Here is a 23042-nt window from a genome sequence, read left to right as displayed (position 1 = left end):
ACTCGTTGTGGCCCCGCCCCCTTCCCGCCCCGGGCCGGCAACTCGGCCCCGCGGCGCCGCTTCCGGTGCGGGCCCCGCCCCGGCTGTGGCCCCCGGCTGCGGAGAACTCTGAAACGCAGCTGCCGCGCCGGGGCCTGAGTGACCGCCTCCTGCGCCGCTGGCGGACCCGGAGCGCCCCGCACAGGTAAGCCGCGCGGGGTCCGTCTCTCTCAGCCTGGGCAGGAGCGGGTGCTGTGGCAGGTGGAGGGAACGGAGGAGTAGAAGGGAAGGCAGGTGTGTAGCGGCAGACGTGAAGGCGCGGGCCGGCGGAGCACTGGGGGCCGCGGAGGAAAAGTGAGAGCGCTGGGAGGAGCCCAGAAGCGCCCTCGCCCATTAGGGTGATTTGAGATAAAGGGATGGGAAGAGTGAGGGGCCCCTGGAAACGGAGAGAGCAAAGATAAGGTGGCGTTGGGACGATCTAAGAAGAGCCAGCGGATTGGCTTGGGGGTGGAGGGGGGCTTGGTAGAGGTAAAAGGGATAGAGTTGGGTTGGGGGGATGTAAAGAATGGCGGGGTGATGGATGTATGGAGTAAAAGGGGGCTGGCAGAGGGATCTGAACGAAGGTAGAAGGAATGGTGGGCGAGGCGGGCTTCAAAGCTGCAAGGAGTCCGTTGCGCCCGTCTTGCAGGTCCGGGAACTTTAGGGGAAATGGGGGAGGGGGCCGTGTGAAGGGATGGAGTGGTTTAGATTTTTGAGACCTAAGTTTTCTAAAAGTAGGCAGGTGGTATTGTCTGGATCTACTAGCTGCTTAGGGTCGGGGGGAAGATGGGCTCTTTGGGGGAGGGTGTACGCATCGAGTTGTAGAACTGAGTCATCTCAGTCTTCCTAAAGAGGCTGTGAGATACCCCCCCACCCCTCCCCGCTGGGGACAGCATACAGAGAAGATGGTGCCACAAGAGGAGAAACAGTTGTTCGATGACTGGCAGAACTTGTTTGAAAAATTATCCCGCTTGTGATCGATTGATGTTATAATGTTATAAGGAGAATGAAAATGACCACCGAATTCTTTACTTTTCCTTATTCTTTTGTTTACTTTTCTTTGATGCAGATTGTTTTTATCTTAAATGAACACTTTTGGCAACTGGATTTAACGTGGGTGTAAATCTTTTCATGCTTTGTTACGCTATAAAAAGGGCTATAGCAGAATGAAAGTATTGCTGCAGGCATAACTCACACTTTCTAAAGTGCGAAGAGAGGAAGTAGAGGCAGTAAGAGGCAAATTGGAATTTGAATTTTTCACAGAATGCAAAAGACGAACGACGTGCTTCTAAGATTAAACAGAAAATGAAAATTTAAAAAAAATTTTTTTTTTTTGCCTAGCTTTAAAAGTTGTACCTTTTCGATCTGTTAAAAAAAAATACATAAATCCAAGCAGTTGATTTTGCTAGGGGTGTGATTACTTCCCCGTGAGTTTTTGAAGATGCTAAGACATTTAGGTTTCTTTCTTTCGTTAAGTCTTTCTGCCCAATCCTTCAACGGTGGAACAGGACATTTATCAAAGGTATCAAGTCCCAACCTGTGCACCGCTGCTGCTGCTCTTATGTGCTGATAGTACTGCACGCCATGTTGCAAGTGCCGCTCACCTAAAATTTGCCCATGCATAGTAATCCATTCAGTTGCGGAGACTTGCTGAGGAAACATAACTCAAATGAGGTTTGCTGGGGGTGGTGGCCTGAAAAGGAGGAAGGGAAGAGGGGGGCTGGTTAGAGGAGGAGAGGGTGTGAAAGGGGTGTGTGTTTGGAGACTGATTGGTAAGAATGCTGATAAACCTGCCCCCAGAATACTTTTGGCCTGAAAGCCTTTCCTTTTTGTATTTGTCGTAGAATGTCATAGAAGTGAATCAGAAAGAAAGGGGATGTGAAGAGATTTACTAGACTGTTTTTAAAAAAGAAGCTTTAAAAAAAAAATTAAAAAATTTTAAAAGGAGCTTTGACTTGTTTAGATGATATTGATACCTGTTTCCAATTAATTAAAGCTTAAAAATCTCCAGAGGAATCCCCCCTCCCCCGTTTGTTTTTGAGTTGATGATTGCAATTTGAGAACTCTTGCCTCCTTTCGTGTTTCATTCTCTCATGTGGTTGAAATTGGATTCTTTTTGAGGCTATAATGTCCAGTTAGCATTGGCTCGGCCCACTCAAAAAGCAGGCTGGCCATTTATTCTGGGAAATTTTAAAAGTTTAAACCCAAGGGGAGTTTGCTAGGTTCTGCTCTTCTGTGAGAAAAATCTTTGTGTCTGCCTGGTAACTCTGTCTTGCTTTGATGGTAATATCTTTCTCTGATGGCCCTGGGAACATAAGCAATAGTCTCTTTCTTGTAGGCAGGCCTTTCTTTCCCTTTTTTATTGTGGTTTTCCTACTCACAACCTCTGTACAGTGCAAACCCAGTTGCTTTTTCAGTAATAAACAGATTAGTGTTTGATAATGTTGAGGAAGAGAGATCAGAACACAGATGTTTGCAGACTTCATGTCATCTAGGTTTACTTTGTTTTAAACCCACCAGTTGTCCAGCACTACTGAGATTCATCCCATATTTCTCCTCTTAAATCCTGTTCCTCTTCCTTACACTTTTTCTTACCCACCTACCACCCCGCCCCAAACTCCCACCACTCAGGTTTACTGGCACATGTTTAATGTTCAGAATTCATGCCCTTTACTGGAGCAAACAAGATGTCTTTTTTTCCCTAAATTATTTGTGTATGTATTTTTGGCTGTGCTGGGTCATCGCTGCTACACTTTCTCTAGTTGCGGTGTGCGGGCCTCTCTTTATGGTGGCTTCTCTTGTTGCAGAGCACTGGCTTCAGGGCACACGAGCTTCGGTAGTTGCGGCACGTGGGCTCAGTAGCTGTGGCTCCTGGGTTCTAGAGCCACAGGCTCAGTCGTTGTGGTGCACAGGCTTAGTTTCTCTGGGGCATGTGGGATCTTCCCAGACCAGGGATTGAACCCAGGTCCCCTGCCTTGGCCGGCAGATTCTTTACCACTGAGCCACCAGGGAAGCCCAGAAAACCTTTTTATACCTGTTTTACATCTTTTTTTTCCCCTTTCTTTCTCCTGTGTGGTTTCTATTAATCACATAAAGGTTTAGACCCCGTGTGCCTGTCGGGCTGTGCCCAGGTTCGGAGCCATGCCAGTTTGTGGGTGAAACTCAAGGCAGTGATGGAGCCACTGCACCCTCAGCAGAAGCAGCCGCCGCCGCCACAGCCACCCCACCTGGCTCCTCTGCAGATGGATGCCAGAGAGAAGCAGGGGCAGCAGATGAGAGAAACCCCGTTCTTGTACACCCAGAAGCTGGTCACACAGCAGACTCACCTTTCTGCCACACCTGGGAGGCCTTCTGGCAGCCCTGCCCTGGGTCCCTCAGCCAGAGTTCCACCGGCCACTGCAGGGGCCCGAGTTTTTGAACGGAGCAAGGTGAACTCAGAGCCTGAGGAAGAGGAAGGAGGTTTGGAAGGTGAGGATGGGGATGATGAAGTTGCAGAGGTGCCTGAGAAACAGACCCAGGCTGCTTCAAAATATTTTCATGTGCAGAAGGTGGCTCGCCAAGACCCCAGAGCAGCTCCCTTACCTGGTCTGCTCCCAGCACCAGGGCTCGCACCCCATGGACAGCAAGCTAAAGAAGACCATACCAAAGATGCTTCGAAAACCTCCGCTTCAGTCTCTGCGGCAGGGCAGCCGGGCTGGAACCTGGATGAGCAGCTCAAGCAGGTCAGTCTTTCCTCTTGGGGGTTTTATTTGTTCCTCTGAAAGGCTAGCCAGGGAGGGGTACTGGACTGCCAGGGTGTGTGCCAGTCTGTGTCTTCTCAGCCTCCTTCAGTGACCAGCAGCCTAGACAGGGGCAGACCTTGAGTTTTTCCCTCATAGTTGTTTTCTTGATTAGAGCAGTGAAATGTATAAGTTACTCCTAAAATAGATAGTTCCAAGTTTATTGGGAAAGATTGTCAATACAGTCTTTTGGGGGAAGGAGGGTTGAGGAAGAATGAAGTTGCAACAGTGTTATGAGGGATATCTAAAAATGAGATGTATGACTCCAATTTCAGATTTTCTAGTAGTAGTATGATAAGAGAACTGTCTTGCCTAAGATAGTGTCTTAGCCCCAGGCTAACCCAGGATCAAGCTTTTTAAGGGCAATTTTGTTGTTCTGCTGCTAAATGTGGCTGATGGGAAGCTGTTGTATATTTCCAGCAGAGAGCCTTATAGACATGATTTCATCTCACCCTTCTTAAACCTTCTCTGAAACATGGAAGGGTAGACCTCACAATTTTCTTTTTATTTTGCTGTGCTGCTCGGCTTGCAGGATCTTAGTTCCCCAACCAGGGATTGAACTCAGACCAGGCACTGAAAGCACTGAGTCCTAAGCACTGGACCACCAGGGAGGCTCTCACAATTCTCTTTTAGCCAAGGCAAGCTTCAGTGATTCCTACACAAGGCAGAGCTTGAGAGTCATCTAGGGAGAGCTCCAGAATAGTTTTAAAAAATACAGACTCCAGGGTCCTAATGAATTAATTCAGGAGGTGGAGCCTAAGGACTCTGTGCTTTCTTCACCTTCTGCTGCTGCTTGTCTTTCTGACTTGCCATGCTCCTTTTCTTCACCCAAAGAATGGGAGTGATGATCAGGTCTTCCAGGCCAAGTGACTTGGTGTGAAGGCAGGGAGTTCATAATAAAGCTGATAATATTTGGGTACTCCCTGTAAGCACATATACTTCTTTTTTTTCCCTGAAAAATACTTACTTACTTATTAATTTGGCTTTGCGGCTCTTAGTTGAGGCATGTGGGGTCTTTAGTTGTAGCATGTGAACTCTTAGTTGCCGTATGCAGGATCTAATTCCCTGACGAGGGATGGAACCTGGGCCCTCTGCGTTGGGAGCTCAGAGTCTTGGCCCCTGAACCGCCAGGGAAATGCGCAGCATATATACTTCTTGTGGTCCAATGATGCTGTTTAGAAATCAGTTGTGAAGAGCTATGGATTTACATAGAGCACCAAGAAGCCATATGAGAACGGTCCTTTGTAGGCTGAAAAATCAGCGTCTTTGTATCCAGGAGTCCTACCTATGCAGTTGATCTGAGCTTTACAGTAGCAGTGTTTGCAGTAGATTCCAGAGCCAGCAAAGTGGGTTCAAATACCCTCTCTTCCATCTGTTACCCTTGTGATCTTTCAGTAGGGCTCTTAATTCCTTTGAGCCCTCTGTGAAATAGAAATACCGAAGCGTACCTCCAAGGATGTTGTGAAGATTAACAGAACTAGCTCACGGTGGTAGCAGTGCCCCAGGTGCTTTTTCATTCACACAGTGCCATCCTCCGCTGCAGCTCCACAGACATGCTCGGAAGCAGGGGAGACACCGAGAGGCGCAGAGGTTTCCCCTCTGATCACCAGGAAGGTGGTGGCAGAGCTCGGACTAGGACCAGAGAGTCCTAGCTTCCCCGACAGCAGCAGCCTGGCTGCCAGCCCAGACCCGCCTCCCGGCTGATTGCTTTGGTTTAGCAAAACATCTGTGACTTGCCGGCAGCCCCCGAACTGCTGTGTGGTTGGCAGAGTTCCACGCCGGCCGCTGAGTCAGCTCCTAGCAGGAGCCCGCCCTGACAGCACTGGGAAAGTTCAGGCCCGAGGCGGCTGGGCTGCCCCTGCCTTGGCAGCTGGCCAGCCTCTGCGTGTGTGCGGTCGTTCCTAGAAAGTGCAGCCTCGTGCGAGGAACAAGTGGAGCTCCAGTGCCTGTCTGTCTTCAGGAAGTGCAGCAGGTGTTGAGGTCAAGCCATGAGAGCGTTGAAGAAAGAAACTCTGCAGAAGTGGCCTGTGGGTGCACACGTGTGTGCCGTGGCCGGCACCCAGCGCCGGCTCTCAACAGCATCAGCCCCGGGCCTGTGCGGCTCAGGGCTCAGGAGGCTGGCTCTTGGCTTCTGAAGCCTGAGTTCATTTTAAATTTCCGAGGCATGCTCACTAATTATAGACTGCCTGACAGAGCACTTGGCAGAATGTGTTTAAATGCCAGTGTGTGTGTGCTTAGTTGCTCAGTTGTGTCTGACTCTTTGTGACCCCATGGACTGTAGCCCACCAGGCTCCTCTGTCCATGGGATACTCCAGGCAAGAATGCTGGAGTGGGTTGCCATGCCCTCCTGTAGGGGATCTTCCCAACCCAGGGGTCGAACCCAGGTCTCCCGCATTGCGGGCAGATTCTTTACCATCAGAGCCATGTAGCTGAGGCCTAATCTTTCACCCTAAATTTACCCTTCCCCTGAATTTGGAGATCAAGAGCTGGGTTAGGGGGTCACAGGGTAAGAATGACTTTACACTTCAGACGTGCACGTTCCTTTCTCCTTTTGAATTTAAGTTTTCAACACCGATTTGGTCTATGCCCTCCCTTTGTCTAATCCTGCTTCTGAAAGTGGTAGTTAATGTGCTTGGGGATTTTAAAAGCTTTTTAGTTGTGCTTTGGAAAGGGGACTAAAAAGATGATATTCCTAGGGAGAACCTGTAAAAACTATTACAAACTAAGACTAGCTTTTTAAAAACGTATTATTATTCCAAGTCTTGTTTCTTACACATTTAACTTCTAGAGAGCAGAAAAAGATCTTATTAATGTGTGATGGTGTCCATTCTGTTCTCTCACACAACAGACTTTTACAGAAGCTTCTTGGGTCAGGCCTGTACTCCGGGGGCTAAGGCCTCTGCTTCTCCCTTGAAGAGCCCTCCAGCTAGGTTTAGCAGAGGCAGTGTGGAAACCTCAAGGGGAATTGAGTCTTGGGTTGTAACAATTTTACTCTGTCCTGAGTCAGTTAAAGCCCAACTGCCCAATCTGAGCTCTGCTGCAGATATTTTAAAACAGTTTTGTTTCAGCTATTCATACACCAAGATAAAGTTGATTTTGTCTGCAGCATAGCTAACATAGCTTGGTAAATCAACAGAACACTCAGAAGTATTTTAGAAGATTTAAGGGTGCTGTGGGGGACTACAGCAGGCATCTGCCAACTATAAAGCAAAATTTGAAAAGTTTAAGGGCTCCACAGCTCATCTTTTGTTTCTGAAATCATTTTATAGCCTGTAAAGCCAAAATTATTTGATGTTTTCTCCTTGAAGAAACTCTTAGAAAATAATTCATTCTGTATTCATGGTGGAATCCATTTAGATCAGTGTTACTCAAATGGAGACTATCTCCTCATCCCTTCCTGCTCCCAGGGGATGCTCCCAGGCAATGCTGGGAGATCTGTTTAGTTGTCATGACCGGGGCAGGTGGAGTTGTACTGCTGGGACAGAGTGTGTAGCGGCCAGGGATACTGCCACACATCCTGCAATGCCTAGGATAATTCCCCACAGCAAAGAATTACCTGGCCCCAAATGTCAGTAGTGCCAAGGTTGAGAAACCCTGCTCTAGATTGTGTAATTAGAAAGCGAACAGAGACGCTCTGCTTTCATCAGACACTGCCCTAGATGCTTCCTTTGTGTCTTGATCTTGGTAACTGAAGTGTTTGGCAACCTGGAGTTTTCTTCACTTCTGATTTCAATATCCGTGTTGAGTTTGTGTCTTCTCCCATCAGCATGTGGGTGAACACTGTCCATTACTTGGAAAAGGATTGGGGCCTACAGATTGATGCTCTGTCAGTGCGTTCTTCCAGCCCAATGTTTCCTGGCATCTAAGATGTCAGTGTCGACTTGTGAGAGAACTTGGTTGCCCTGCTAGATGTGAACCCCAAAAGGTCAAGGCATAAATACTCAGCAACCTTGTTATGTATTAAGAGATGTGATTATTAAATCGGCATTAGTTTTGGAACCTAAAGATGTGGGTGTAGATCCTGTCTCCACTGTTTGCTATAGCGCTTGAGATGGATGTCCTCTCCTCCCATTCTGAACCCATGCTTCCATCTTTCCCAGAGGATGATAATCCTCTCTTGCTATCCTCGGGGAACAATTTTAAAGATATTACAAAGGTGGAAGAAGAGAATATGAGTGTGAAAAATCTTCCTAAAATGTATGCCATGATGCAAAGTTTAGGTTGAATTGTCACTAGCGCCTAAATGCTTTTTGAAGCTGTAACTTTTCAGTTTTTACTACCTTTAGGAGTACGATGTTGCATAAACCTTAGTGCTCTAAAACTGTGACCAAACTCTAGTATTCTGGGGTTCTCTGAAGCATTGCAGGATTATGTGAGCTAAAGCCATTGCATTTTTGAAGCTGCTTCTTTCCATGTTAGAATAGGGATATTTCTCCTTTAGGTAGAAGTAAGCTTTATGTTGAATTCTTATAAATACTTGGTTAGGGACTTAATGACTCATCCCTTCATGTCTCTCAACTCCCATCCCTTCCTAATTTTCAGGACTTGTTCCATCAGTGAGCCCATTTCCCTGACTCTTTAAGTCTCCTTTAATCAGTAAATCTGCCCAATTCAGTTGCTACCAGGGAACGAGAAGTCACTGTTTATTTTTTTAATTTTTGTTTACTTATCTTCTGGCTGCACGGGGTGGCTTGTAGAATCTTAGTTCCCCAACCGGGGATCACACACAGGCCTCAGGAGCAAAAGCACAGAATCCTGACCACCGGCCTGCCAGGGAATTCCAGAGAAGTCACTTTTTAAAAGCTTTCTCTTGATTGCACATCTCCTTCCAGCGCGTTGTGTAGTCCAGACTGTCCTCCCACTTGCCATAACGAAGCTTCCAGAGGAATGGCTTGCACACTTCACCTTGTTTGTCACCTTCTGCTCACTCCTCAACACACTTCGGTCTGGACTGTGTCTCTTGTGTATATATCCCTGAAGCTCCTCTGGGTAAGGCCTCCCAGGGATTACCATGTTACTAAGCCCTGCCTGCCGTCACCTCCTGTGATTTCTCTGCAGTATTCAGGAGAATTCAGTGGGCTCCTCTCCTTGAAACATTTTCTTTTTTGCTTTCTGTAGCCCCATCCGTTGGTTTATTTCCTGTGATCTCTTTCTCTTCTGTCTAAACCTCTAGAACTCCAAGTTCCTCAGGGCTTAGTTTTAAACCCTCCTCTCTTTATGCTTCCCCTGGGCAATTTCTTTCACTTTCATGACTTTAAATACTACCTGCAAGCCATTGATTCCAATGTATATTGTTTGAGCCCATGTTTCCATTCTGAGTTCAGTGGGTGTTTTATTAGATGTTTTCCTGGCACCTCAAGTTTAATGTATATAACTCTTACTTTCTAACCTACTCCCCCACGATTATTTCCTCCTTTATTTTGCTTCACGGTAAAGGGCATTTCTACCCACTTGGTCATTCAGAAACTTAGCGCTGACTGTCTTTATATACCTCCTACTCTGTCACTCCATCTGGTGATGTCCATCACCAGGTTTTGTGAATTCTCTCATCTAAATATCTAGAATCCTGCCACTTCTTTCCTCCACCATCACCTGCTTAATCCCAGCGATTTACTGCTGTAGCTATCAACAAGTTTCTGTGTCTTCCTCCCCCAGTCTAATTCTCCACACAGCAGCTAGAGTGATCTTCTAAAAACCAAATCAGATTATGTCACTCCTTTAATGCCCTTCAAGTTTTTTGGCAGTTGCTGTAATTGTAAAAGCTAGAACCTGCATAATCTGACCCTACCTGCCTCTCCAGCCTTATTTTCGCCGATATCCTGACCTATCACTGTACTCCAGCCACCCTGGCCTTTGCATATGCTGGTTTTTCTGCCTAAAATACTCCTCCCCAGCCTTCTGTTTTCACCTTAAACATCACTTTCTCGGAGGCACTATTAGTGTGGGTCATGTTCTGCCTTGGAGATATGGCAGATTTGGTTGTGAATATCACTATGCAATAAAGTCACATGAATGTTTTGGTTTCCCGGTGCTTGTAAAAGTTGTGTTTACATTTTACTGTAGTCTGCTAAGTGTGCGGTAGCATTATGTCTAGAAGAAACAGTGTACATACCTTGATTTTAAAATGCTTTATTAAAAAAATGCCATAATCTGAGCCTTCAGCAAACTGTAACCTTTTTGCAATAGTAATATCAAAGATCACTGATCATAGATCACCATAACAAATATAACAGTGATGAAAAAATTTTTAATATTTTGAGAACTACCAAAATGTGACCCAGAAGACATGAAGTGAGCAAAGGCTGTTGGGAAATGGCACCGATAGATGTGTTCAATGCGGGGTTGTCACAGACCTTCAATTTGTTAAAAAAAAAAAAAATGCAGTATCAGCAAAGCACAGTAAAGCAGAGCACAATAAAATGAGGTTTGCCTGTATTGGCGGTAATTGAACATTGTGCTTTTATATTTGTGTGGTTTATTTGTTTGATAGCTGATTCCTGTACTCAGTGGTGAGCGCCAAGAGGATGGGGATGTGTTCTGCTTATGTCTTGTGTCCCAGCACCAGCAGAATAATAGGAGATATTATTATGCCCTGCATAAATATTTGTTTCTTCTACTTTCTTTTAATTTGCTCTGTTTTATTTTTTTATGTGAATAGTACCATTTCATTTCTTTAAAAAAAAATACTGTTTTTTAGAGCAGTTTTAGGCTCACAGCAAAATCGAGCAGAAAGTACAGTGATTTTTTTCATACGCTCCCTGCCCCACACATGCCTGCATGCACCAGAGTGCTGCATTTGTTACAGTTGATGAACCAACAGTGACACATCATTATCACCCAGAGTCCATCGTTTTACACTAGGGTTCACTCTTGTTACACGTTCTGTGGGTTTTGACAAACACGTGACATGAACCCACCATTATAGCAACATAGACTAGTTTTGCTGCCCCCCAAATCCTCTGCTCCACCCATTCATACCAGCCTTTTCAGATTGACTTCTTTCACTTAGTATTAATAGTATGCATTTAAGTTTCCTCCATGCCTTTTCATGGCTTGATAGCTCCTTTCTTTTTAGCACAAATAATATTCCATTTTCTGAATGGCTGCAGTTGATGCATTCATCTACTGAAGGACATCTTGGTTGCTTCTAAGTTTTGTCATGTATGAATAAATCTACCATAAACATCTGTGTATAGGTTTTTGTTGATAGAAGTTTTGAACAACAAGGAGCACGGTTGTTGGATTGTGTTAAAAGAACGTGTTTAATTTTGTAAGAAACTGCCAAACTGTCTTCCAAGAGTGGCTGTACCCTTTTGCATTCCTACCAGTAGTGAATGAATTCCTGTTGCTTCACATCCTCATCAGCATGTGTTAGTATCAGTGTTGGGGGTTTTTTTTAATTGACGTTTTCATTGAGATGATTGTATATTCACATGCAGTTCTAAGAAATAATTTAGAGAGATCCTATACACTTTGTCCAGTTTCCCCAATGGTAACATTTCATAAAACTGTAATATATGATGACAACCTGAATCTTGACATTGATGGGATCCACTGATCTTATTTGGATTTCCTAAATTTTACTTGTATCCTGTGTGCCTGTCCTGCTTTTCAACCCTATTTCATTATGTGTTTAACAAATCTTCTGAAATTCTTGTTACTTAAAAAAAATGCCTTTGAAGCTGCTGCTTTCTCTCAAGGTTGCGCTTTTGCTGTATCCCGCCAGTTTGGATGTGCTTCCATTGGTTAGTACAAAATCTTGGTTGTGATTGCTTCTTTAACCTGTGGGTTTTTCAAAAGTATTTTTTAGTTTATGAATATGTGAGTTTTATCTTTTCAAAAATATAATTTTATAGCTTATAATTAAGCTCTATCCATTGGTGTTAGAGAACTGGTGTAGTGTCAATTTTCTGGAATTCATTATGATGTCCTTTGTGTTGACCTTATATATGATCAGTTTTTATAAATTATTCATGTGTGCTTGGAAAGAATGTATACTGTCTATTTGATAGACATGGGGTTGTATATCTGTCTGTTGGGTCAAGCTTTTTAATTGTTATTCATGTCTTTCTTATCTTTACTAAGTTGTGTTTGTGTGATCACTTTCAGAAAGAGGTGAATTAAAATAATCCAGTATGAGACTGGCTTTCTTTTGGTTAGTATCTTGAGACCATATGTAAAAAATTTAAAAATCTCTGTCTTTTTTATTAGGTTAATTTAATCCATGTAGTTAGTGAAAGTGAAAGTTGCTTATGTCCCACGTTTTGCGACCCAGGCCAGAATCCTGGTGTGGGTAGCCTTTCCCTTCTCTAGGGGATCTTCCCAAGCCAGGGATCAAACCCAGTCATCCTGCATTGCGGGCGGATTCTTTACCACCTGAGCTCTCAGGGAAGCCATGTAGTTAGGTATTAGGACTGGTGATGCCTATTCACCGATTTCTGCCTTCTAACTTTGAATTTCCAGTTTAACTACGCTTTTACTTTGCTTCTGATTTTTTCCTCTTCTGTCTTTTGTTCATTTGATTGATTGAATTTTCTTTAATCAACTCTCTTACTGGCTTAGAAATGACGCATTTTTTCTCTTAACCTCACCATTACTTCTTGCATGGCATTCTTCCCCTTTGGCTGTCTTCTTCCCTTATGGCTTAGCTGGTAAGGAATCCGCCTGCAATGCAGGAGACATGGGTTCGATCGCCTGGATTGAGAAGATCCCCTGGAGAGGGGAAAGGCTGCCCACTCCAGTGTTCCGTCCTGGAGAATTCCATGGGCTGTATAGTCCATGGGGTGGCAAAGAGTCGGAAACCACTGAGCGGCTTTCACGTTCGTCCTTTCCTTGTTTAGTAACTATATACAGTAAACTCAGTCTTGGTACTGAAAAAATTTCTTTTAGATATATATCTTCCTTTATCTTGCCTCTATTCTTGTACCATTGTTCATAGCTTTAGATTCTAGAGTGACCGTTATTTGCCTTAACACTTTGAGGATATGGTCCCATTTATCTCCTAATAACTATTTTTGCTATTGAGAAGTCTATTGTCAGTTTGTCACCTTTGTGAATCTTTTTTCCCTCTTTTTTAGCTTTAACTTTTTTTCTGACTCTGCTGTTGCCCTTGTATTATACTGGTGTTCTGGGTTTGAACATATTTTTATTTACCCCACCTGGGCCTTAATCTGCTCCTTCAACTTGATGTTTCCTTCCCACCTTGGCTCCTATTTTTCCTTGACCACTATTCTATGAGAAGTATTTGAACCTTCTCTTTAGCCTTCCTAGTAGCTTTTCTTGTATAACCTAATCTCTTTATGTCTTCAGCCTGCATTCTGGAATATTTTCACATTCTGTTTTCCAGTGTCTGATTCTCTCTTCAGCTCTGTCTATACTGCTTAACCAAAAAAGCAGTTATCTTAATATTGCGTTTTAATTTCTATTCTCTTTTTTGGTTTAAAAAACCTGCCTCTTATTACCATATGGTTTCAATTTCTTCCTTTAGCTCTTTGAACTTCTTTAACTTTTAAAAAACTTTTTATTATGGGCTTGTTAAAAACTTTTTATTATGAGAATTTCGTATATACAAAAGAAGGAAATGGTAATGAACCGCCTGTGTCCTTTGCCCAGCTTTCAGCAGTTAGCAGCATTCTGTCACTCTTTCAGCATGCTTGTTTTAAAGAGGCTTTTAGATTATTATTATCTCTAATTTTCGGAGTGCAAGTTCTCCTTATGTCATGTCACTCTCCCCTCTGATGGTTTATTTCCTCTTGCAGCGGTTTGTTTTTGTTTTTCAACGTAAGCCTGTTTTGAGTTGGGATTCGTTTCCGTGGGATTCCCATATGTTTTGGATTATGGAAGCATTCTGAAGGGGAGTTTTGTTTTCTCCTCTGCTGGGGCCCTACAAATTTAGCTGGTTGCCATTGGTTTGAGGTGTGCGTATTTGGAATCTACATCTGTACCTCCACATCTGTATAGTCTGTGGGGTCACAAAGAGTCAGACACGACTGAGCGACTTACACTCCCTCTGTACCTGGCGACAGCCCGAATTCCATTTTCTTATGAACCCTCTTTTTCCATGAGGCCCCTCGCAGATGGCAAGGTTCCTTGCTGCTTCTCCAGGTTGGTGAGCAGTTTTTTAGGCTCCAGTTCATGACGTGGGTGGGGCAGTGGTGTGGAAATATAGTCCTTCCTGGCCTCTAGCTTTAGGAATTTATCTCAGCTCTGGTTTTTGGCATGCAGGGGGCCTGTAGCCTGGACTCTTCTTCCTTAGGGGTGATTAAATCCCCAGTCCTCAGCGCTCTGCTTTTAAGAACTGTATCTGGGTGCTTTCTCCCTTGAGTCCTTCAGCTTTGGCGCCTGCTCACTAGTTTCTCTGATTCCTCCCTTTTTGTTTATGACACAGTAGACTCCGCTTTCCTTCTTGGTTTCAAGCTTAGCTGTATGTGTAAGGGGTGTGGAGTGTTGAATTTTATCAAACATTTCTAGTGGGGTTTTCTTTGGAGACAAGAAGGAGGTAGAGTTGCTCTACATCAGATTATCCTCGCTCAAGATCTTGCTTGCTACTTTGGTTTTTCATTGGTTTTTAATCGCTTCAGCATTTTAACCTCTCCTGTGCTGGGTGTTTGCCTTATTGCAGTGAGTTGTGTGAAGTAGGCCCTGATAGTCGCCCCCCCTTTACATGTTTGTTTTATTTTACAGGTGAGGAAAGAAGGGTGAAATGGGCTACTTGTGGTCTCAGAGTTGGGAGGCTGGGCTGTGAGCACAGGTGGTCCAACTTCTGCCTCCATACCTCTTCTCTTAATATTCCAGAGAGAGCAGGGCAAACATAATCTTTTCTCAGTTGTTTCATTAGCTAAAAGTAACATTTTTTCTGATTTTCCAAGTAATTCAGACACATTTTAGAAAATATGGAAATTTGTGAGGAAGGGACTTCCCCTGGTAGTCCAGTGGCTAAGACTCCACACTCCCAATGCAGGGAGTTCTGGTTCAATCCCAGATTGGGAAACTAGATCCCACATGCCGCAGCTAAGACCCAGCACAGCCGAATAAATAAATATTTTTTAAAAAATTTGTATGGCAGAGGCCATCACAATATTGTAGAGTAATTAACCCTCCAATGAAATAAGTAAATTTTTAAAAATTTGTAAAGAAGAAAATATAGTCAACCACATAACTTCAGTATAAATGTTAACTTTTTTTGTATTGGGTGCTTTTTAAAAAATGCCTATTATACGCACTTTGTTGTTGTTGTTTTATTTTTGTGTTCAGCTTTTATTACCTGATAGCCCATGAGCAATTTTTATAATTAAAATTTATTTTGAAGGGTTGTTTTAAAATAGTTTTATTTTTATAAAAGATATCACAAGTTATATTGACTCAATTTTTAAGATACAGAAACACATAAAGCAAAAGTCAGCCTAACCTTCCACAGGTCATTGTTTGGTCTATACCTTTGCAGAGTATTTTCTCTTCACAAATAACCTTTACTTGTTTTTAATAGATACAGAAGTTTTACAACTTAGTTTTTTACTCGGTATTATGACTATCTTTTCACACATGTTTATGAAGATCTATTTATTAGTGTTTTTATAATCATATCAGAATTATTGAAGTAATGTTGAATAGATGCTCATGAAAAATTGAAACAATATAGAAAAATACAGTAAAAATGCGGAGTAAAAATGTATAGTTTTTAAAAATATAGTGTCTGGTTGCCTCCTTTGCTCTCTCCCAGCCGATCCTCCCATCCCAAAGGAGGCCGCAGTTAGGAATGAATCAGCCTCTGTGACTGTTCCTGTGTATTTACCTATTTAGTGTGTGACCACAGAATGTGTGAGTATATGTGTTAGGTATAAATGCAGACTGTGTTTGTAGATGCTGTTTGACCCTTTGCCCTTCTGTCTATATTGCTGTGGTAGGCTAGATTTAAATATTCTAGAAGTTAGAATCTGCTCACTCTGCAGGTATATGTATATGACTGTCTTTTCATATGTTTATTTGCCTTTTGTTTTTGTCCTGTGACTTACCCTTCCTTTGCTCATTTTTCTTTTTTTTTTTAAATTGAAAAACACAGGATTTACTCTAACACATTTTTAAGTATATAGTTCTTATTATTGGCTCTAAGCACAGTGTTGTACAGCAGATCTTTAGAACTTTTCTATTTTGCTTGACAAAGTTATACCCATTAAGCTTCCCATTTCTTAACCTCCCACCCCCGCCCCAGGCCCTGGTAACCACCATTCTACTTTTTCCTTTCTTTTCTTGAAATTTACTCATTTACTTGGCTGCGCCATGTCATAGTTGCAGCCTGAGGGATCTTTAGTTGCGGCCTGTGAACTTTTAGTTGTGGTATGTAGTTTCCTGACCCGGAATCAAAGCTGGGCTCCCTGCATTGGGAGCCCAGAGTCTTAACCGGTGGACCACCAAGGAAGTCCCCACCATTCTACTTTCTTCTTCACTGAGTTTACTTTAGATACTTCATAAAATGGAATCACACAGTATTTGTCCTTCTCAGAGTGGTTTATTTCACTTTATGCTTATTTACATTTTGGTTGAAATGATTTTTTTGTGCATGATGTAAAATAAGAATCCATTTCTTGAATGTGGATATCCAGTTTTCCCAACACCATTTGTTGAAGGGACTGTCCTTTCTCCATTGTGTATTCTTGGCATCCTGTCAAAAATCAGTTGATCGTTGTGCATGGGTTTATTTCTGGGCTCTATATTCTGTTCTCTTGGTCTGTACGTCTGTCTTTATGCTAGTACCGTACTATCTTATTATTGTAGCTTTGTAATATGTTGTGTAATCAGGATGTCTGAGGCCTCAGCTTTGTTCATCTTTCTCAGGATTGTTTTAGCTATTGGGGTCCTTTGTGGTCCCAAAGAATTTTAGGATTGTTTTTTCTTTTTCTGTTAATATATGCCCTTGGGATTTTGGTCAGGGTTGTATTAAATCTGTAGATCACTTTTGGGTAGCATGGACATTCTACAATATTGAGTTCTTCCAATTCATGAACACAGGATGTATTTCCATTTATCTGTATCTCCTTTGTTTTCATTCAGTAATGTTTTGTAGTTTTCAGTGTACAAATCTTTAATCTCTTTAGTAAGATTCATTTTAGGTATTTTGTTCTGTTTGATCATTTGCAAAGTAAATGAGATTGCTTTTCTTAATTTCTTTTTCAGGTTGTTTGGTGTTAATTTACAGAAACAAAACTGATTTTTGTATGTTGATTGGGTATCCTATAGAATTCATTTATTAGACCTAACAGTTTGTGAGTGTGTTGTATGTGTGGAATCTTTAAGGTTTCTATTGATTCATGTAAGTGGGTGTCATCGGCCAGCAGAGGAAATGTTACTTTTTTCCTTTCCAGTTTGGATGCCTGTTCACTTCTTTCCCTTGCCTAGTTGTTCTAGTTCGGGCTTCCAGTACTATGTTGGATAGAAGTGGTAAGAGTATGCATCATTGCCTTGGTCCCGGTCTTAGAGGAAGAGCTTTTAGTTTTTCATCATTGAGTAGGATGTTAGCTAGAGACTCTTCATATATGGCCTTTAAAATGTTGAAACCATTCATTCTTTTCCTAGTTTGTTGAGTATTTTTATCATGGAATGGTGTTAAGTTTTGTCAGTTTCTTTTTCTGCATCTCTTGAGATAATCTTGCGATTTTTATCCTTTGTTCAGTTAATGTGGTGTGGCACATTAATTGATTTTTGAATGTTGAATCATCCTTGCATTCCAGGGATCAATCCTACTTGGTCATGCTGTATGATCCTTTTAATGTGCTCTCAAATGTGGTTTGCTAGTAGTTTATTAAGGATTTTACATCCATATTCGTCAGATAGTTTTCTTGTAGTGGCTTTTTCTGGCTTTGGTATCAGGGTAGTACTGGCCTCATAAAATGAGTTTAGAAGTATTCCCTCCTCTTCAATTTTTGGGAAGAGTTTGGGAAGGATTGATGTTTTAATTCTCTAAATGTTTGGTAGAATTTACTTATGAGGCTGTCCCTTCCAGGGCTTTTCTTTGTTGTGAGTTTTTGATTACGATGCAGTCTCCTTACTAATTGTAGGTCTTTTCAGGTTTTCTGTTTCTTCATGATTCAGTCTTGGTAGGTTGTAAGTTTCTGGGAAGGTATCCCTTTCTTCTAGGTTATCCAGCTTGCTTGCATATAATCATTCATGACAGGCTCTTACAACCCTTTATTTCTGTGGCATTGTCGTGATGTCTGCTGTTTCATTTCTGAATGTCTTCTCTTTTTTTCTTAATTTAACTGAAAAGCTTTGTCAATTTTGTTTATCTTAAAAAAAACCTGTTAGTTTCATTGATGTTTTTCTGTTCTCTGTTTTGTTTATTTCTGCCCTAATCTTTATTATTTCCTTCCTTCTGCTAACTTTGGGCTTAGTCTGTTCTTCCTTTTCTGGCTCCTTGAAGTATAGTTAGGTTGTTTATTTGACATCTTTCTTACTTTTTAATGTAGATGTTTGTTACAACTATAAACTTCTGAGTACTGCTTTTGCTGCATTCCATGAGTTGTGGTATGTTGTATTCTGTGGCCTTTACTAGTTTTTTTCTATTCTGTTATCTTTTCTTACTGATCTGTAGTAGCTCTTTTGCATATAGATACTTGTCTTTGTGTTTCAAGTGTTTTTCTCAGTTGTTGCCTATTCAGCTTAATTATAGTTCTTTCGCCTAGTAGTTTAAATTTTTGATGTTGCTAAACCTAGTTGACTTTTCCCTTTATGATTTCTGTTATTCTTAAAAAGGCCCTCCCATCTCCCAAGATTATAAAATATATATATATATGTTGTTATTTCATGGTTGTATTTTTATATGTGTATCTTAACTCCATCTAGAATTAGTGGGAAGGATGTGAAGTAGGGATTGAACTCTTTTAAGAAGCTGTGTTAAATGGCTACACAATGTTCTGTCACATGGAGAGCATTTTCGCAGGTTCCCTGTTCCCTAACTGTCGCACTGTTAGGCTTCTGTGATTTTTTCTTATTATAAATAAGGATGTACTGTGTTTCTAGTTGCTGCTTTCAGGTGGATTCGTAGAACTGCACAGTCAGGAGACTAAGAAGGCAAGGCAGTCTCCAGGCGCTTGCAGGTGCATGGCCTACATTAGCTTCTCGACCCCACACTCTTGGATCACTTGGCAGCCTTCTTCAAGTCATTTCCTCGGGTCTTCCTTGTGCCTTGGTTTTCTCATGTGAAAAATAAGGGTAGTAATACTACCTACCTCAGAGCATTGTGCTGAGGTTTAAATGTTTAATGCACATAAAATACTGGAATAGGGCCTGGGTTAGCAGTTATTATTAGTTATTGCTGCTGTTGTTTTTACTGACATAGGCATTTTAAGGCAAGTGACTTTGAGAAAAGGTGCTGGTGTTTTAATATTTTCCTATGGGAATCTAGGAGATCCCATTGCCCCAGTCCCTTCTTATCACTGAATGTTATCATTGTTTAAAGCTTTTCTAATTGAATGTGTGAACAAACTTCTTTTTTGCTGGCCCGGGATGGGGGGCGAACTACAGCCTCTTCTGTTATCTTCCTGAACTTTAAATTGTTTTCTCTCAGAAATGGCTTATATTGCCTTTTAGTTCCCTTTTATGGAGTCGTCCTTTAAAATTGGGAGTTCACCTGCTTCTCAGCATGATTCCCCCAGTCCACCCCCCGCCAAATCCCTCGCTTGGCCCGAAGCGACTCTCCGAACGACGGTCCCTTGGCTTCTTTTTCAGGTACTGGCGTCCATTTGAGCCCCTTCTGTCTGCCAGGCCCTGTGCCAGGGGCGCAGGCGCCTCAGAGGAGTAAGTTACCATCTCCGTATGAGAGAGACTCAGCCTGGGAGAGGTGGCAGGCAGCGCAGGGGCAGCTGGCATCAGAGTGGCAGTGTGTGTACCTCAGTGCCATCCGCCTGTGGAGCGGGGGTGGGAGTGGGGTGGGCAGAGCCCTAGGAGAAGCTCTCAGGTTGTCAATGGGGTTGATTTGTAAACGTAACGCAACTATTCTGCCTGAGGAAACTTGCTCTGTAGAAATCCCAAACTTGAAGGGAAGGTTTTTGTTTTTATTTTTTACCTTATGAAGTAATTCATCATAGCATTTTTTTTAAAAATTGTTCTTTCTATACATTTAAAATATGTAGTTTGAAAAAAAAAATTTCTGAAGCACTGACTTCAGGCAGGTTTCTTGATCTCTTCAGGTCTCAGGGGAGGTGTTCTCCCACTCGGCTCTCCCGCTCTGTCTTCCTGAGCTCTGCTGTGTGAAGGAATGTCAGCAACCATTATGGACGGTCAGGTGGTTGGTAGCTAACAGGTTGAATAAGCTGTGCTGCCGACTCAAATACTGCAGAGAAAAGGAGCTGGAACTTTCCTGTGGGGTGCTCAGACTTAGCCTTGTCTGGGCCACTTCACTCTTCAGCATAGAGGTGTCCTCATCCCCAACAGTGCATTGGAGTTTTTCTTCCTCCTTTTCGTAGGAACACTCCATTTCTGGGCAGTCGTCTTGATTATGGCATGAAAGTGTGATTATATGCCTAGATGGAAAGGCAGGACTGCCACCCTCTCTCCCTTGCTCCACCCTTCCCCCTTTCTGCTGCTTAATCAGAAAAGGGTCCCTTGGCTCTTTTTCCAAGCCACCGGGTTTGAATTGACTTTGTTGCCAGTAAGAACGTGGGGAAGCACTTTCTGGTTCCTGCTAAAGTTACCTGACAGCGGAAGGTGTGCATCTGATAATTATAACTCTAGTGCTTCCAAGGCCTGAGCCATTGAGCTAAGAGCAGTAATCCTGATCTTATCAGTAGGGTTTTGTAGTCCAACAGTGTTGCTTCTAACAGTATCTGTTTTACTTCCTGGGGCTCCCCTCTCCTTTCAGGATTCTCCTATAATCCTGCCCATTACCCCTTTGTGCCTGTCTCATTACCTCTTGGGATCAGTTAAAACTGGTGGGAGAGCAGAGGTGTTTTTTCTTTTCTTCTTGAGATCTGGGAATTGGACATTTAACATCACAACATTATCCACTTGTCCAGTAGCAGATAGTCACAAGTGTTAGGGGCAATACCTACAGAGACACAGGCAGAGCAAAGAAAAGGTAGTTCATGTGTTGCTTATTTTTAAAAAAGAACAGTACTAACAACAGCAGTATTCAGCTGGAATACTTTTGTTACACTTTATATTTCAAAGTTACTAACTGATATCTTTGAGCTTGGGATCAGCCCTTTGAAGTCTACCCATGGAGCTGACTATGAGGTTCAGGTCCCAGGAATTTGCCCAGATCTGAACGGTGGGTGTGATTCAGAATCTATTAGATTATAGAGTAGACAGAAAGGAAACACGTTACTGTTGTGTTGCTTTCAGAGAACACCCAAGAATCTCTGTAAAGCTGTAGTGTGTGTGATGGTGTTCTAAGGACCGGACAGCTTCTTAGAGGTTTCAGAATATGGGGAACTCAAGTGAAGAGCTAGTAACTTAGCCTCTGTGTTTTAAACCTGAAGGAAAGGGTTAACTCTTGCCTTGGGGAAGAGTGAGGAATGGGGACTAAAATTGCTTTGGACATCTGAGCTGTGCTTTAATAAGATATTCCAGGTGGTCAAGGAGTAATCCTAAAATAGCCTAGATACTTAATTGCTTTTAAAGTCAGGCGCTCCTGTCTCTGGGGAGGCACAGCTCTAAGGAATGCAGTGCTGGCTCCTAAGGTCTTAGAGGCGTGGTCTGGTTGGGCTTTTTTTTTTTTTTCTTCTTCTTCTTCTTCCAAATCCCCAGTGAAAAAGCCCAAGGTATCTTTCTTGGGTCAGGAGACACTGGTTAAATGTCTCTTCTCACTGGAAGTTTGGCAATAAGCCTTTGGCTCCTGCTGCTGCCAAGTACTATAGCCTGGCTTCCTCCAGGGCTGTTGGATTGTTCTTGTCACCTGTAGCACACCCCCAGAGACGGTGCACTGCTTTCATTAGTGCTCCAAGGCGTCCTGCTCGGTCCCCTGCCCAGCGTCTCTCCATTTTCATTGGAACTGACTTTTCTCACGTTAAGATTCAGATTCATCCTTCTTGTCCTGCTCCATCCCCTCCGTCCAGATCTAGCTGATTCTCTGACTTGGCTGGTCTAGGACAGCCGTTTCTCCCGGTTCTACTGCTCTCTCCACCCCCAACCCAGACTCTCAGTGTTGCCAGCCCCAGTGCTGGCTTTTCCTCTCAAATCTTCACTGCTGTTTACAAAAGTGATGTATTGACCTTGTGAATCATTACCGAGAAACAGTAAAAACACATTTTATTAAGTGAAGAGCCATATTGCTGTCTTACCTGAAACACTAAATATTGTGATTGTATTAGTTCATTATTCTATAATTTTAATGCAGTCTGAATTTTCTTTGTTGTGGGGATGGGTGGGGAGGAGAAGAGTGTTGGGTCATGACAGATTCAGATGTTAATCTAGAGGAAATAAACAGTTTTTAAAATCATCTCTCTCTCTCTCTCCATTAGATTCTAACATCCAAGAAGTCAGAGGTTCTTATCTGTTCTCTTCCCCTTAGAACCTTTCACAGTATCTCGTATATCCTGGTGATCCAGTGTTTGTATGTGAATGAATATAATGCAAAAATTGGAAAAAAGTTAAAATCTCCCATAATTCCAGTCAGGTGGCTACAGACATTTGTATGTGTATATCATGCATTTTCCAACAAAAATGAGTGATTAAAATCAGCTGAAGCACTGATTTAATCATCTGTTTTCTGTTCAGAAAACATCCACAGCCTCCCCGCTCTTCACATTTCAGAGCTTAAATTTCCTCCTGGTATTCAAGGCATCTCACAGCCTCTTTCCACCTTAACTATTCAGACTTGCATCCTCTCTGCCAAAACATGCCTGTTTATCCCCCACTCCATGCTCATCGAGACTGTTGACCTCTCAGCCCTTTCTTCCAGGCCAGCTTCGTCTCCACCTCCGAGCCACCTCCTTTCTTCCAGCTCCCTGGCACTTCATGTTTTGGTACTTTGGCTTGCTCTGTCTATTAAATGCTGTGTGTGTTCAGCCTGTGTTTCCAGCTTTGTGGTAGAACTCCGGTGTGGGAACCACTTCGGGGGGAGTGGTGATTCTCCTCAGCAGCCTGCACAGCTCTCTTAAGTGGGGCAGGTGCTCAGGAAAGCAGCGCTGAGTGAATGTCATAGGCTGTTTGCTTCTCCTAGGGGCCCCGTCTCACGTTGGATTCCACACCATGGCATAACCAGACAGGCAGTCCTCCGGGGACAGGAAGCAGCCCACCTCCTGAGAAGGCCCA

At 42.9% G+C, this 23042-nt stretch overlaps 1 protein-coding gene across 2 annotated transcripts in view; it reads left to right on the top strand.

The window, feature by feature from the left end:
* ARID3B (AT-rich interaction domain 3B) overlaps window positions 76-23042 on the top strand; it is a 47754-nt gene continuing 24787 nt past the window's right edge. For both annotated transcript variants that reach the window (XM_018066519.1, XM_018066518.1), the window contains exons 1-2: window positions 76-184; window positions 3115-3740. In XM_018066519.1, coding sequence (XP_017922008.1) covers window positions 3192-3740 — 549 coding nt within the window. In that variant the 5' untranslated portion in view covers window positions 76-184; window positions 3115-3191. The remainder of the gene's footprint in view (window positions 185-3114; window positions 3741-23042) is intronic.

This window comes from Capra hircus, chromosome 21 (assembly GCF_001704415.2).
Source record: "Capra hircus breed San Clemente chromosome 21, ASM170441v1, whole genome shotgun sequence".
NCBI classification, from domain to species: domain Eukaryota; kingdom Metazoa; phylum Chordata; class Mammalia; order Artiodactyla; family Bovidae; genus Capra; species Capra hircus.
This window is presented reverse-complemented; position numbering and strand designations above follow the sequence as displayed.